Source organism: Hyperolius riggenbachi, chromosome 8 (genome assembly GCF_040937935.1).
Source record: "Hyperolius riggenbachi isolate aHypRig1 chromosome 8, aHypRig1.pri, whole genome shotgun sequence".
NCBI lineage: Eukaryota > Metazoa > Chordata > Amphibia > Anura > Hyperoliidae > Hyperolius > Hyperolius riggenbachi.
The window spans coordinates 297,682,250-297,698,013 of record NC_090653.1 but is presented as its reverse complement, the minus strand read 5'-3'; the positions used below and the strand labels follow the sequence as shown (position 1 = coordinate 297,698,013).

The 15,764-nt window shown below is 43.6% G+C and overlaps 1 protein-coding gene across 9 annotated transcripts in view; it reads left to right on the top strand.

The window, feature by feature from the left end:
• The window catches only part of KCNT1 (potassium sodium-activated channel subfamily T member 1), a 489,153-nt gene extending 476,445 nt beyond the window's left edge, over window positions 1–12,708 (top strand). For all 9 annotated transcript variants that reach the window (XM_068249213.1, XM_068249212.1, XM_068249206.1 and 6 more), the window contains 2 exons: window positions 5,127–5,211; window positions 8,539–12,708. In XM_068249213.1, coding sequence (XP_068105314.1) covers window positions 5,127–5,211; window positions 8,539–8,662 — 209 coding nt within the window. In that variant the 3' untranslated portion in view covers window positions 8,663–12,708. The remainder of the gene's footprint in view (window positions 1–5,126; window positions 5,212–8,538) is intronic.
• The last annotated feature ends 3,056 nt before the right edge of the window (window positions 12,709–15,764 follow it).

Genomic DNA, 15,764 nt, shown 5'->3' with positions numbered 1-15,764 from the left:
GCTAACGGATAAGTACCAAAAAATTGAATACTCAGATTTTGTTGTTGTTTTTGGCATGTTACTTGCAGATCAGAGGAGAAATTCTTCTGGCACAAAATATCTAAGTGCAGCAATATAAAATATTCACCACTGTTACATTAGCCAAGTCTGCAGACTCAGGAACTAACAATCCAGACCCTCTGTGTAGCAGAAACGCTTCCCATTGCACAGCAATAAACAGGGAATCATTTCTATTTTTTCTTTATTTAAAAAAACATATACAGCAAAAATTAACTTTAAAGAGACACTGAAGCGAAAAAAAATATATGATATAATGAATTGGTTGTGTACTATGAATAATTACTAGAAGATTAGCAGCAAAGAAAATATTCTCATACTTTTATTTTCAGGTATATAGTGTTTTTTCTAACATTGCATCACTCTATAATATGTCCAGATTACACAACACTCAGCATTCAAAATGAGTCTTTCAGAGCAGTCTGTGAAGTAATAAACTCTCCTCTGCTAGAGAAAAAGTAAACAGTTCAATTACAGTTGAGATAATAAAAGTCAGATAACAGCCCTCTCCACGACCAAGTTGGTCGGAGAGCTTAATAGCTTTTTTGCATAGAGATAACAACTGGAGTTTCTCAACTCTTCCTGCACTAGAAACAATTAGACTGATGTATCTGACCTTAATGTTTTATTTCTTAGCTGTACTACACATACAAATCATAATATCATCATTTTTTTTTCGCTTGTAGCAAAAATAATGAAATAAAAATGGGGTGAAATAAACATTCACAATTTCTATAAAGGGAAATTGCCCATCAAACATAAAGTATATGGATAATCTGTGGTGTTTGATAATTATTTGATCATTTTCTTTCGCCTGGAATAAAATAAAATGTATATTTTTTTAATTCCGCTAAATAACAAAGGTTAAAAAAAAATTCTAGTGTCTAATATACGGGACAATCACTTGTTCAATTTATTTTACGCTTATTTGAAAAAATGATCGAGTGCATCAAAATATCTGATAAAATAATTTCAGATGATGGTTTTTTATTAATTTTTTAGAAATATTTTATAATTGCTCGATTGGGAGGGGTGGAAATTTTAATTCAATTGTACCGTTAAATTGGCCAGTTTAAGAAATGTAAATACAAATAACAGAATCCAAGTTACCGATGATTAGTTGTGAAGCCCTCCCTGGATTCGAAGGGCGTGTTTTTTCCGAGAGACCGTAATGCTTTTTGGGAAATTATTTTGTAGGCAGCAGACGTCCTACAGGGGAAACTCGAAGAATTAGAATATTGTGCAAAAGTCCATATATTTCAGTAATTCAACTTCAAAGGTGAAGCTAATATATGAAATAGGAAGCAGTTGGCTGATGGTGTAATGGTTAAGGGCTCTGCCTCTGACACAGGAGACCAGGGTTTGAATCTCGGCTCTGCCTGTTCAGTAAGCCAGCACTAATTCAGTAGGAGACCTTTGGCAAGTCTCCCTTACACTGCTACTGCCAATAGAGCGCGCCCTAGTGGCTGCTGCTCTGCTCTGGCGCTTCGAGTCCGCAAGGAGAAAAGCGCAATATAAATGTTATTTATCTTGTCTTGTCTTTGCAGGTGTTTTGAATGTATTAGCTGATTAGTGTCTGACACTTTGAACCGAGAATATTGAACCTTTTCACAATATTCTAATGGAGTGAGATTTCGGGGGTTCTCATTAGCAGTAAGCCATAATCATCAAAATTGTAATTAATAAAGGTGTGAAATGTTTTGCTTTGCATGTAATGAGTCTATTTCATTTATTAGTTTCACCTTTTACAGAAAGTTGAATTACTGACAAATGCACTTTTGCACGAAATTCTAATTTTTCAGGTTTCAATTCTCTTCTCAGTCACATAAACACAAATAATTCTTGAATAAATTTGAGATAAAGCAGATCTGTTGCAAACATAAAAAAATTACCGGTACCTTCTGCAGGAATTTAGCATGCAATACAGACAACTCTTTATTCCCTGAGGCAGGGAACACGCTTGCAGGGGGCTCTTTCCCTGTGATTTCCGGGTCCCCGCTGCAGTGCGTTCCTGTTTGTGATCACGTTTTCCACCTGTGATTTTTCAAGCTTATTCCACAATTTTTTCTATATGATGTAAGATTTCAAAATGCTTAAAAAAATGTGAATGAACGGTAACGTCGTGGATTCCGGAGTGGGGCCATCAAATTCCATGGCCAGTCCAGCCGTGCGTGGCAAAATGTACACGATTCCTGCACATATGGTCCCTGCCTGAGCTGTGAGTAGTCGGTCTACTGTGATAGAGAATTGCGATTTTCTTTTTTATAATTTTGCTATTTAATGACAACTTTGTTTTATTTTTTGACTTTCAGTAAAATGATTCGTGTCTCTTCAGTTCTCCGGCCTTGGGAAGTCTGATTGTAAACCTAATTTGTATTTGAGGGTCCTGGAGGAAGTGATGTCACATATATAGTGCGAGGGGGGGGGGGGGAAGGGGGCAACGACTTGCAATAAGCGATCTGAGGAGACTTTCACGATCACCGAATCCTCTGTATTTGTCACCTGTCTGCTCGTAACTCTTTCCATACACCAAAGAATGGATCATTCCTCTCTTCAGTCATTTCTCTCCCACTAAACTCACTATCCTTCCAGACTTTCCTCTTTCTGTGTACGCTGATTACCTCTGATTTATCCCCCTGTGTATTGGATAAGTGCACTTATAATATGTGTTGACTTTTGTATCCAGGTGACTGAAGCAGGTTTGGAAATATAGAAGCGGTTCATTTTTCTGATGTTGGAGAGATGAGCTGTTTTCTTATATGTGGTTTTTCCTAAAATCTTTCTGAAGTTGTGTGAAATAATCTCATATCTTCGCTTGATGTGCAAATCCAGCTATTAATGCTCACAATGCGACTGTCAGAGGATTACTTGAGATCATTGGGCAGACATGCCTGTTCTTCTCCTTTTTCTAGTGATTTCTGGAACATGCTTGCTATAAGGGATGTGCTCCGAATGCTTTGCATCAGAAACTGAATCTTTATGCATGCGGACCACTGCGCTCCATGCCACATTCCAGATCTCTGATACTTCCTTCTTCTGGCTGTGAAGGAGGAAATCCAGCCAATCAGATTCTGGCTGAGGAGGAGTGAGTATCGGAGAGTTGGAATGTAACAAGGCCCCCCCCCCCCATGCTATGATCCACATATGTAAAGATTTCTGATCCAAAGCTTTCCACATTTGAACACTCATCGCTACTTGCTAACGTTCCACTGAAGGCATGTGCTGTATACAAATTCTCATTTCCACGACATTTATAGCACCAAACCAATCAGAAAACAGGGCGTAGGATTTACTTGTATGCAGCTCATGACTAAAGATAGTCAATGTTACGCAAATATCTCCGCTTCCATGCAAAGCGCAATGTGGGGGGGGGAGGGGTTTCCTTAAATCGTCAAGGTAAGGATGATAATATTGATAACACGACCGGCATTCGTATTCTTGTAGACATCCTCTCTTTCCCCGTACGTCATCTGGTGTCACATGATCTGTGCCCAATCTGCATTCAGTCTCCCATCAGGTCCTCCAGAGGAGGTAATGGTGATTGGTTCGATTTGAATTTTGCTAGTTCACTGTGATTGGTGTAATGTTTACAAGTAAGGATACTTGGGACGGGATTATTTGGCCTTTGGAAATGACTTTAAAGTGAACCAGAGACGAAGCACCCTTATGTATTTTACCATAGAAATCAGTGGGAACATTAGAGAAAACATTTACCATGCTCTCTGTTCCATCCTCACTGCTAAAAGTGTCTGTTATCTAGCTGAGATAAGAATCCCGGACTGAGCATTGAGTCTGGCTTTGCTATAATGACTCAGCTATAATGATTCCTGAGCAAAGCCAGCAGGGGGCAGGCTTGGACTTGAAGACAGCAAAGAACACAGTCTCAGCTATAATTATTCTGTAGCAAAGCCAGACCGACTGCTTAGTCGGGATTCTTATCTTAGAGGTGATAACAGGCAAATTAAACAGAGAACAATGTAACAAAGAGCAGATTAGGTGTTTACTGTCATGTTCCCACTGATTTATAAGGTAAAATACAAGAGGATGCTTCATCTCTGGTTCTCTTTAAAGAGAACCTGATGCAAACCTTTGGTAAGAAAACACATACTTACAGAAGAAGAGGGAAGTTTCTGGATACTGTAGAGGCCTCCAATGTCGCCCTCACCGCCTCCGCTTGCTGGGACCCTCCTGTAGATCCAGGCTGCGCTCCCTTCTGTACACCAGCAGCTCCAGCTTACTGTGCAGAGGAGGCCGTACATCAGAGGAGCCTGGCCTCCAGTGGCGTAGCAATAGGGGGTGCAGAGGTAGCGACTGCATCGGGGCCCTTGAGCTACAGGGGCCCCTTGGGGCCCACCATCAAGCACAGAATTAGCTCTTTATTGGTCCTGTGCTGGTAATAATCACTTCTATAGATGCTTTGAATAGTAGTGATCAGTAACACACTGTTCCCCAGCCCTTCTTGCACCTCTGACACTGGGGTTGTCCTTGATTGATTGCTATTTATACCAAACTGAGGGGGCCCCAATGAAAAACTTGCACTGGGGCCCACAGCTTCTTAGCTACGCCACTGCGGGCCTCAATCTTCATTCCAGCAAACCCTTGTCAGATTTCTTCAGAGGGGTCCACAAGCGGCAGCGGAGGTCCATGAGCGGCAACGGGGGTCCCGGAGGAGGGATGGGATCCTCTACAGGACCCAGAGGCTCCCTGTTAGGTAAGTATGAGTTGTCTTAGCTGAGGTTCGCCTCAGGTTCAGGTCAGTGCTGTTTTGGGGCATGGATTATATGGCTATTGACTGAAATATATTTATTTGAATTGTTTTTAAAATGCTGTTCATACACAGAAACCCATGTGGCACTGCCCCTCTGTGTCACCCATGTGGCACTGCCCCTCTATGTCACCCATGTGGCACTGCCTCTTCTTGCCACCCACGTGGCACTGCCCCTCTATGTCACCCATGTGGCACTGCCCCTCTTTGCCACCCACGTGGCATGCCACACATGACCCTGGCACCCCACGGGGCCGATACCAGACAATAACATGGCTTCTTTCTTTGCTGTCTTCTGTCACAGATGAAATGAACGATCATCAGAACACGTTATCGTACGTCCTGATCAACCCCCCTCCAGACACGCGGCTGGAACTGCACGATATCGTGTAAGTAAAAACCGCCAATGTGACTCTGTAAGCTGCTCATTGCAGACACAAAAATGCCATCTCTGATCACCTCTGCGAAGTACAGTCAGTCAATGAGATGCTACTAATTTTAACTTAATGAAGATTTTATGTAAATTTAAGCTGCTTTGAATTTCACGAATCCAAACCGTGAGCTGTTGTACTTCATCGCTCCAATTCCAAACGCCAAGAATTTGCAAACAATTTAAATAAAAATTTGCATTAAATATTCGCTTTTTACCGACCATTTCCACCACTGACTGAACTGTACATTGTGCCCGCCCCCTCCAGCCTTGCCGAGATGCTCTCATTGGCTGTCCTCTAGTCATGTGGTACAGGAAGCCACCTTTGTGGGAAGCGTCAGTTCTGGGGACCGACTTCCTGTCCTCATTAGAGATGGCCCGAACCTCCAATTTTCGGTTCGCAAACCGGGTTCACGAACTTCTGCAAAAGTTCGGTTCGCGCGAACTTTCGCGAACCACAATAGACTTCAATGGGGAGGCGAACTTGGAAAACTAGAAAAAATTATGCTGGCCACAAAAGTGTTGGAAAAGATGTTTCAAGGGGTCTAACACCTGGAGGGGGGCATGGATGAGTGGGATGGACGCCAAAAGTCCCGGGAAAAAAAATCTGGATTTGACTCAAAGCAGCGTTTTAGCAGCAGAAATCACATTGATTGCTAAATACCAGGCCTAAAGTGCTTTCACACATCTTGCATGTGCATACATCAATCAGGGAGTGTAATCCCCTACTTCCTCCCTCCCTTCCTCCCTTCCTCCCTTCTCCCATTCTGGCCTTTGTCATCATGAAAGGATCATAGAAATATATGTAGAAATTTGATATATACAGGTTTTGTTTAAAGTGGCGTTAAACTTCTTGGAGCAGACTTTTTTCCTCCCTCCACAACACACACATGCATCCACATAAAATCGTTTAGCAACAACCGCGTGCACAGTCTCTGTGGTGCAATCAGTTAGCGTGTTTGGCTGTTAACCGAAAGGTTGGTGGTTCAAGGCCAGAGAGAGAAAGAGATGATTCTACATGGCTATCTGGGGTTCATTTTGGACAACTGTTGAATGCAAAAGGCAAGGCTGTCCCTGGGTGGGCTTGAACCACCAACCTTTTGGTTAACAGCCAAGCACGCTAACCAATTGTGCCACAAAGACTGTGCTTGCAGTTGCTGTTGAATGATTTTATGGGGATGTATGTGTGTCTTTTGGAGGGAGGAAGTAAGTCTGCTCCAAGAAGTTTCAGCATGTAGCGTTGGTGGTATAGTAGTGAGCATAGCTGCTTTCCAAGCAGCTGACCTGGGTTCGATTCCTGGCCAATGTATGTAAGCTGGCTTTTGACATCCTACAAATCCCTGGAAAACAAGACAAGACCGGAGGAGAGAGGAAGGGAGGGAGGGAGGGAGGAAAAAAAAAAGCACAAGAAAAAGATTAGCTCTCAAAAGAGCTGTTGTGGGGTGCTATTTTAGGAATATCAGCCAGAAGCAAGCTAACAAGAGCCTAACTAATCTTTCCCTATGAGAGTCTGCCAGCAGCTGTCCCTTCACTAATTACTACAAGGACACGAACCACTATAATAACCGGCGCTGCCTGCCTTATAGGAGGGGGGGAGTGGCTCCAGGAGGGAGTGTAGCCTGATTGGCTACAACAGGCCTGCTGACTGTGATGTAGAGGGTCAAAGTTGACCCTAATGGTGCACTATGGGAGCGAACCGAACTTCCGGGAAAGTTTGCGTTCGCATGCGAAGGCGAACCACCCAAAGTTCACCTGGAACCGTTCGGGCCATCTCTAGTCCTCATAGATTCCATAGGCAATACAAATGGGGCCTGAGATTAAAGCACCCCTGGAATGAGAGGGATATGGAGGCTGCCATATTTATTTCCTGTTAAACAATAGCAGTTGCCTGGCTGTCCTGCTGATCTCTTTGGCTGCAGTAGTGTCTGAATCACACACCAGAAACAAGCATGCCAGCTAATCCAGTCACTCTTCAGTCAGAGCACCTGATCCGCTGCATGCTTGTTCAGGAGCTATGGCTAAAACTATTAGAGGCAGAGGATCAGCAGGACAGCCAGGCAATCTGCATTGTTTAAAAGGAAATAAATAGGTCATCCTCCATATTCCCTCACTTCAGGTGTCCTTTGAAGTAGGAGAAATTTATCCGGCAATGAAGAAAAATAGCAAAAACTCTGAAATATGTTTTACATTAAAAAACAAAATTCCCATTGATTATTTTTTTTCCCCCCATGAGCAAAATAATAAAATTTGAGAAAGTTATCAAATACTAAAGAAAAGTTGGGAAAATGTATCTGTGGGATTTAAACAAAAATATATAAATTATACGCTAGTTTTCCAATTTTTTTTCTCTTCAGGGGGAAAACATTAAAGCCTGAAAAATGAAAAACTTAAACATAATTTAAAATCCTGTAGATAGTATTTAGCCTGAATTATTATTATTATTTCTTACACAACCAAATGGGAAACGTGGGGCTGCTGCGCTGATAAAAGACAAACGCTGGAAAAACAGTACAAAGAAAAACTAAAAAGAACCCCAAAAAACTCGAAACATTTGACCAGAAATACCAATAAAGGGGGAATATTAGAGAAATGGGTGAGACCGGCTGCTTGGTGGAAATGTTGAAGCCCATTAACCTCCTTGGCGGTAATCCCGAGCTGAGCTCGGGCTATGCCACCGCGGAGGATTGCTCTGGCCCTGGTGGGCCGATTTGCATAATTTTTTTTTTCAAACACGCAGCTATCACTTTGCTAGCTGCGTGTTTGTTCCGATCGCCGCTACCCGACGCGAAAGAGGGCCCTTCCTCTGCAGACCCCTTGCGCAGCCTGGCCAATCACCGGCAAGCTGCACTATGGGGTGGATCGGGACTCCCTCTGATGTCATGACATCAGTCCGATCGTCGCCATGGCGACGGGGGAAGCCCATACAGGAAATCCCGTTCAGAACGGGATTTCCTGTTGGGTATTTGCGCCGGCGGGGATCGGAGGGGTAGGTGGGATAGCGAAGGGAGGGGGGGAAGCATGTAGCTAGGCTAGCTACATGCTATAAAAAAAAAATATATATATAGCAAAAAAAAACCTCCCGCGGCCGTGCGCCGCAAATAATCAGAACGGCAGGGAGGTTAACCACTTGAGGACTGTAGCCATACACCCCCCTAGTGGCCAGGCTATATTTTACAATTCAAACCACTGCAGCTTTCAAAGTGTGCTGCACGGCCATAACACACGGCGACATTTATTCAAGGATATACGGTAATTTTTTCAACATGTTCTGTCTTTTACCCACTAGATATCTCATCAGGTCGGACCCCTTGGCTCACGTAGCCAATGACACCCACAGCAGGAAGACCGGTAACAGCTACAGGACGGAGCAGGTGGCCAATCCAGAGACCAGGGACGAGACGCAGCTATGAGAACACGTGCGACTCATGGACTCCATCCACACACTGACGGACCTCTATCTGTATTTCTGAAGAGGAGGGCTCAAACCATGAGTCAAGAATATTCCACAAATACTCTGTCAGCACAAAGTGAAGGAACATGAAGGATCGAAAACTTCAGTCTTGGCAGAAGACAAATGACATCACTCAAAAACTGCACAGAATGGTGAAAGGTTTTGAAAAACACATTTTTTTTTTACCGCCATGGCAAAAGCCCATTGAAGTCTTCAGTATTCCAATCATGCGCTCCTCGGTGCCGAAACAGTATTATTGAACTTTTCAGCAACGTAAGTGTTGCATGAAGTGACGCATATCAAAGCAGGGCCAAATGACGTGACTTGGAGCCAATAAATGTTGCCAGTGAAAGGAACGTTTCTTGAGAGAGGTTCCAGGGCAGTTTGTCACATATCCACCTACGGGACTGTTTGGGGAAGAACGTCCTGAGGTAAATCATACTCCACATAACTATGACACTCCAGCAGCAAGGTTTCAGGTGCTTCGATCTTTTCTCCTCCTCCCACACGGCCCGGCCGTAAGAAAGAGGTCATCAGGTCATAGTTGGGTTCCTCATAGTTGATCTACATTATGGGAAACTTACAGATCAAAGGTGACCTCGGTACAGCAGTCAGAAGATCTCACCGCTGGACACTCAGAGGCAAAGGGACCATTATGGTACTTCCAGAAGCCACAATATGGTACTTATTTTGCCAGAAGCCACAGTTAACCAAATTGTTTTTTTGAAAATGTATACTTAAATTCTAAAAACTGAATCACTAAGGTACTTATGTTATAACTGTGAGTTTACAGGATTGTATCAAATTATCTATACGAGTGAGCCTGAAACAGTTTGCTTTAGTTGTAATCTGACACTCCTGAATCCGTGGCCTTGACTTCAGTGATCTACTACTCTGTGCTGCCACTTCCTTTCTGTCTGTGACTGTGCTCTCACTGGTTGGTTGACAGCAGGAAGGGGCGGGGCAGAGCTCCAGCAGGGCCACGCCTCTTCTGTTTCCTGCTGCTCAGGTCTGGGAGTTCTCTGGAGATAAAGGTACACGTGGAAACACTTCGGAGGCCCTAAACTTGAGCAGCAATGTCCATGTATGAAAACTGTAAACCCTGACATGTTTAGCGTGGGGTGTTCAAAAATAATATAATTATTATTATTTAAAACCTATCTATATCATAGCTTTAAGGAAGTGCATCATGGGAAACCTTTGTTTCAATTTTGGATGAATGCATGGACTATATCACCTGTTTTTTTTCGCTGTCTGTGTCCCTGTTGGAGAGACTTCACTTCATGTTCTTGCTGACCGCTGTGGTCATGACAGGGACTAAGGTGACATTTAAGGGGGACTCTAGTGTTCTCCTTGCCCTCCTCTGATTAGGCCTAGTTACCGTTACGGTAATTTAGAGGGACATTCCACTCCTGCTATAATTATTTTTATAATTTGTTAACAATGATCTGTTCCTCACAAGCAGCAACCAGCTAATAATTTCCACGACAGGTAGTAAGGGCTGGTTCAGACGGACGTTTGGAGGCGTCGCGGCGGCAATGCGTTCGGGCTTTCAGCAGCGTTCGCGTTGCGTTCGAATGCGGTCGCGTTTTTTCTTCCCCTAGGGGGACATTACCCGTCGCGGTTAACCTACATGTAGCTTCCAGAGGCTCCTTGAACGCCAGGGAAAATCGGGACCCAAACGCTGCGTTCATGCAAACGCGCATGAAAGCTTGGTACAAACGCTCGCATTCACTTGAATAGGAGCGTTTAACACCAAGCCCCGAACGCTGGCGGTAAACGCTCCGCAAGCCTCCGTCTGAACCAGCCCTTACAGTGTGCTTCATTGCAACCATAGCAACAGGACTCAGGAGTAAAGATTAACCAGAAACCCCCAGCTGGTTGCATCAATAATTAGGGTCTCCGAAGTCATTGCTGCTTTTTTTTTTTAACAACCGCACTAACCTACATAGTTACATAGTTATTTTGGTTGAAAAAAGACATACGTCCATCGAGTTCAACCAGTATAAAGTACAACTCCAGCCTGCTCCCTCACATATAACAGACATGTCGATTTTAACTTGCCCAATTTTGGGCTGCATATCATTTGCATGCAAGCCAGAATAATTGCCATCTTGGTGACCAGATGGGGAAGAATAGAATCTCAGTAATACACTCCCATTGTTAATACATCACAGGAAGTGCAGCCATATTGTTATACCAGCTACTTATTCTTGCAAAAAGCTACTCCTTTAATATCAGATGAACTCGCATATCGCTTTGCTGGAGTTTCTCTTTAAACTCGTGGTTTTATTTATACTAATGGGCCTTTAGTCAAGTCACGTTTTCTCCTAAGTTTTCTCCTAGGAGATCATTTTTAATCTTCTGTTAAATTAACTTTTCAACACTGCAGATAAAATGTACCAAAAAGTAAGTTGAAAAGTACTGTAAGAATTATTGTATTTTCTGGTTTGCTGGCGGCTTAAAAGTCTAGGAGAAAAAGTAAGAATTCTGGAGCATGTGAGCCTAAAAAGTGGACCCAAACCAAACATTTATTTAATTCAGAATATTTAGTTGCAGCACTCTGACACATACAAAGATAAATAAACATTCCTTCAAGCCTATGAGCATTTCAGTGCATGCTTTTCCCTCTTCTCTTTCCATAACTAGGGTTATACAGGTGGCAGCCATTAGCAATTCCTCCTTTGCCAGACACCTCCTACTCCACCAGTCTGCCGGATTCTGTCCCGGCAATATGAAAGGAAGGGAGGGGTTCCTCCAATAAATGTAAAATATTTTTTATTTGTCACCATGCAGCTGAAAAAGGGCTGCTATTTATTATTATAATTTAGAAAATAGATTTTATTTCTGAATTTTTGTATTTTTAATTTGGGTCCACTTTAACAGAGCAAGGCCGGCCAGTAAAAAAAAACTATTTATAAGTCTCACTACATTGTGGAATCTGGCTGAAGATAAAAAAAAAGTTTCTTCACCTGATTACTGGAGGAAGCCAGACTTGGAAGGTTCTGCTGAGAACTAAAAGTACAAATCGACTTAGATGCTGCACAGCTGCTGAGAAATTAGTCTGAAGTCGAGGCAGTGCAAAGCCTGGCAATAAATTATTTTGGTAGAGCCAACAGCAGCTCCTGACGACTGTGGCTGCAGCTTTGTGCCGATCTAGCGGTTCTTTGGCTTAAGCTTGAGAATTACAATCAATGTTTTACTGATTGATTGTGACGTTTGAAAAATAGGACCAATGTATTACACGTGTTAAATTTTTCCCCAATTAGGGAAAAATTATTGAATGCTTAAAAAAAAATGTGGAGTCTATTAATCAAGAAATTACCCTGCACCATTCAATCTTCTCAAAAATTGATCGACAAATATCAATAAAAGACTAAATTTCAATTAGATTTCTCACTCGGATAATAAAAAAAAAAGTTAGATTTTTCTGTCCAACCCACAGTTTTTATTGGTTCTTTTTGTACTGTATGGTACGCCACGTCGTTTTGGTGAATCCAGCACAGGGAATATTTTCCTACTAAATAAGTTAACATTGCATCACAATTCACATTTACAGGAAATAGGACTGAATTTCCAATAATTTATGTAATACTTAGAGAGGCTCTTTGTTATAGAAGTTGCATTTCAGTACTTGATTTTAATTTACACAGCTGATAAAAAGGATGAGGTTTTTTAATGTGACATATGGGGGCAGGCTAAGACAGTATTTGTTTTGTTTAGAACAGTCTAAATGGGAGCAGGAAAAGGGGGATCCGGCTGAAGGTGGACAAAATGGGCCCCGCCATAAACTCTAATGCAATTGTCGTTAATACTGCGAAAAAAAAGCAGAAAACAAGGCGCCACAATAAATTCTGTTAACAACATTAGAACAGTAAAGTTTTTAAAGTATGTTATCGTTTCAGAAGCTTGCAACGTTATAGTTTTTATCATATTATTTTGTTGGTATGTACAGATTTTAAATTAAAGATATTATTGTTTCTATGTGTAAAAGGGTGTTTCTGTCGAGGGAGTGGTTATGGTTAGGCACCACCCAGGGGGAATGGTTAGGGGTAGGCACCACGGGGGGGGGGGGGGGGTTGTGTGTGTGTGAGAGCAGAGTTGGGTTAAGCTGTATTGTTGAATTACGGAACAATTTTTAACATTAAGGCTACTTTACCACTAAGAGGTCGCATATCGTGCACCTAACGCAGCGCATAGTGGGGTTGTAGCTGGACGTTACATTGAGCCGCGTTAAGCGGCTCTTCACACATCCTGTGATGCCGTGATGCGTACTCTTGGACGCATGCAGCATCACCTGGTCCCGCCAGCCAATCGCCGCACAGAGCGGCCGCTCCAGGAAGTAAACACTGCACGTCACACCGTGCAGTGAATATTAATTAGCCATGTGGCTGGCCGAGGAGGAGGAAAGACCTCCTCCTCCAATACTACTGAGCATGTGCAAACAGTCTAACGCGGCTTAGCCACGCATAACGTACAGCATGCAGCACATTCAACTGACGTGCAGCGTTACAATGTAACGCAACGTGGGCACTGTGAACAGTCCATTGATTTTTCATTACTGTGAGTTGGGCTGCGTTACTGGCTGCTCTAACGTGCGCCTGTAACGTCTCCCTGTGAAAGCAGCCTAATATCTTTTCGTTATTTATAGATATCAGATTTCATTATCCACTGGCGCCCTTTCGTTATCCAACTGGGGCCTTTTTTTAATGCACGCGTCTAAATCCCCCATTCTTGTCTCGTAGTAAGTGAGTATTATGCCTACACAAGGCTTACTGACTCCTCCCATTTGCTGAAAGTTTTAGCTCCACTGCTTAGTTTTTCTGCATAGCCCGGCCTTTTTATAACCACGCTTTACACTTTAAATAACCCCTCCCATTTAAAGTGACGTTTCAGCTCATTGCTTATTTCTAGTAGGTAGGTAGTCTGTTCTAGCTCATTAGTATTTCCCATTATTGCCACACCCCATTACAGCATAGATACGCCTGCCCTTAAAAGCTCTGATATCCTATAATGAATCGCCGATGAGATTGGAACAGCACCAATCACAACTGGGAGGAGAGGCATTTTATATTGCTGAATACATTTTGCATTAAGCTTGCATGCTGAATAAGCTTGCATGCTAGTTTACAATCGTATCCCCTTCTGCTGAATAATACTAAAGGCCTCTCATAATCTTGTAAAATAAAGGTGCTTCTACCATACAGTATATACATATATTTCCAAACCATTTGCCAAACGATATTGGTGCCTTGAATGATCGTGATTAGACGTCTCAAACAGGACATAACGACGCACAAACAGATTACCCTACATTTTTATTTTTTTGCCTCCTTTAAATTATATCAGCTTGTAGTTGGTAGGTAGCCTGGGTCATACCTGGACGTAGTGAGGGCTGTGGGAGGGGCAGTAAATATGCATTGTGTTACTGTAGGCACTTGTTGGTTGCTGATGAGCGCTCTGCAGTCCTGCTCATCAGGTGATACTGGAAGGAGGAGGCGGTAACTTCCTCCTGTTGACATCCTTAGACAAGAAGTTACAGATGAACAAACAATATCTTTATTTATCGTTGCTTATGAGGACAGCATGCTGTTTGTTACGAGGGATGCTCTCCAGATGAATTCAGAATGGGTTTTATCCAGGTAATTACAGCACCTGAGCGGGTCGGTGTGGGGGGGTTGAACTAACACAGCAGCCGTCTTCTTTAATCCACCCCACCGCGCCTTCCAAACTGCATCACGTGACAACCCGGAAGGAGGAAGCAAGTGGCAGTCACATGACGCAGCGTGGGACGGATTAACTACCTAAAAACCACTCCATGCCAATTGGCATGCAGTCGTGGGGGCGTGTTTTGCAGGAGTTTGCACGCATCCCACTTGAACGTCGCTAGGAGACTATTAGATGGTGAAACCGCTGTCTATCTACATTGTACAGCGCTCCAATCTAAGGCAGCGCTGTACTGGGGACAGCCGTGTCACTCGGCTGTCCCCCTGGGTGGCTCAGAGCGCGATCGGCTCTCATAGGCTAATGTCTATGAAAGCCGATTGCTGGGATTGGCTGATGGGAGGAGGGAGGGTAGTAAATAAAATATACAAAAAAAAAGTCAAAATTTGTAAAAAATAAAATAAAAAATGTACAAATAAACAAACATAGCAGCCCCAATCAGAGCCCACCAACAGAAAGCTTTGTTGGTGGGCAGGAAAGGGAGGCAGATCACTTGTGTGCTAGGTTGTACAGCCCTGCAGCGAGCGCTTAAAGCTTCAGTGGCCTAATTTGTAAAAAAAAAATAGCCTGGTCACTAGGGGGGTAAAGCCTGTAGTCCTTAAGTGGTTAAAGAAGAAGACGGCTGCTGGGTAAGTTCAACCCTCGCTGCAGGGCTGTACAACCTAGCACACAAGTGATCTGCCTCCCTTCCTCGCCCTCACAGAGACATGGCTCACCCCCTCTGACTGTACCGCAGCCGCTGCTCTCTCCTATGGGGGACTGCATCTCAGTCACACCCCCAGACCTGACAACAGGTCTGGAGGAGGAGTGGGTCTGCTTCTCTCCGCACCCTGCACCTTCCGGGTCCTATCACCGCCCCCTTCCCTGCACTTCTCATCCTTCGAGGCCCATGTAATCCGCCTGTACCAACCTCTCCCAGCCATCATTGCGGTCCTATATCACCCCCCATCTGCTCCAACTTCACTCTTCCTGGACAACCTGGCCTCCTGGCTCCCCCACATCCTGTCATCTGACCTCCCCACCATCATACTCGGGGATTTCAACTTACCTATCGATGAGCCTATCTCCACTGCTGCCAAGCAGCTACTCTCCCTCACCAAATCCCTTGGTCTCTCTCAGCACACAAATTCCACCACCCACCGCGCTGGTCATACTCTTGACCTCATATTCTCAAAGTCCACCTCCCTCAGCAACCTGGACATCGCACCTTTCCCTATCTCTGACCATCACCTCCTCACCTTCACTATCTCCCCACCAACAACTTCGCTCCCCACCCCTCAGCCTGGTCGATGGCAGAGAGACCTACGTAATCTCAACCCAAATGTCCTAGCAAGTCC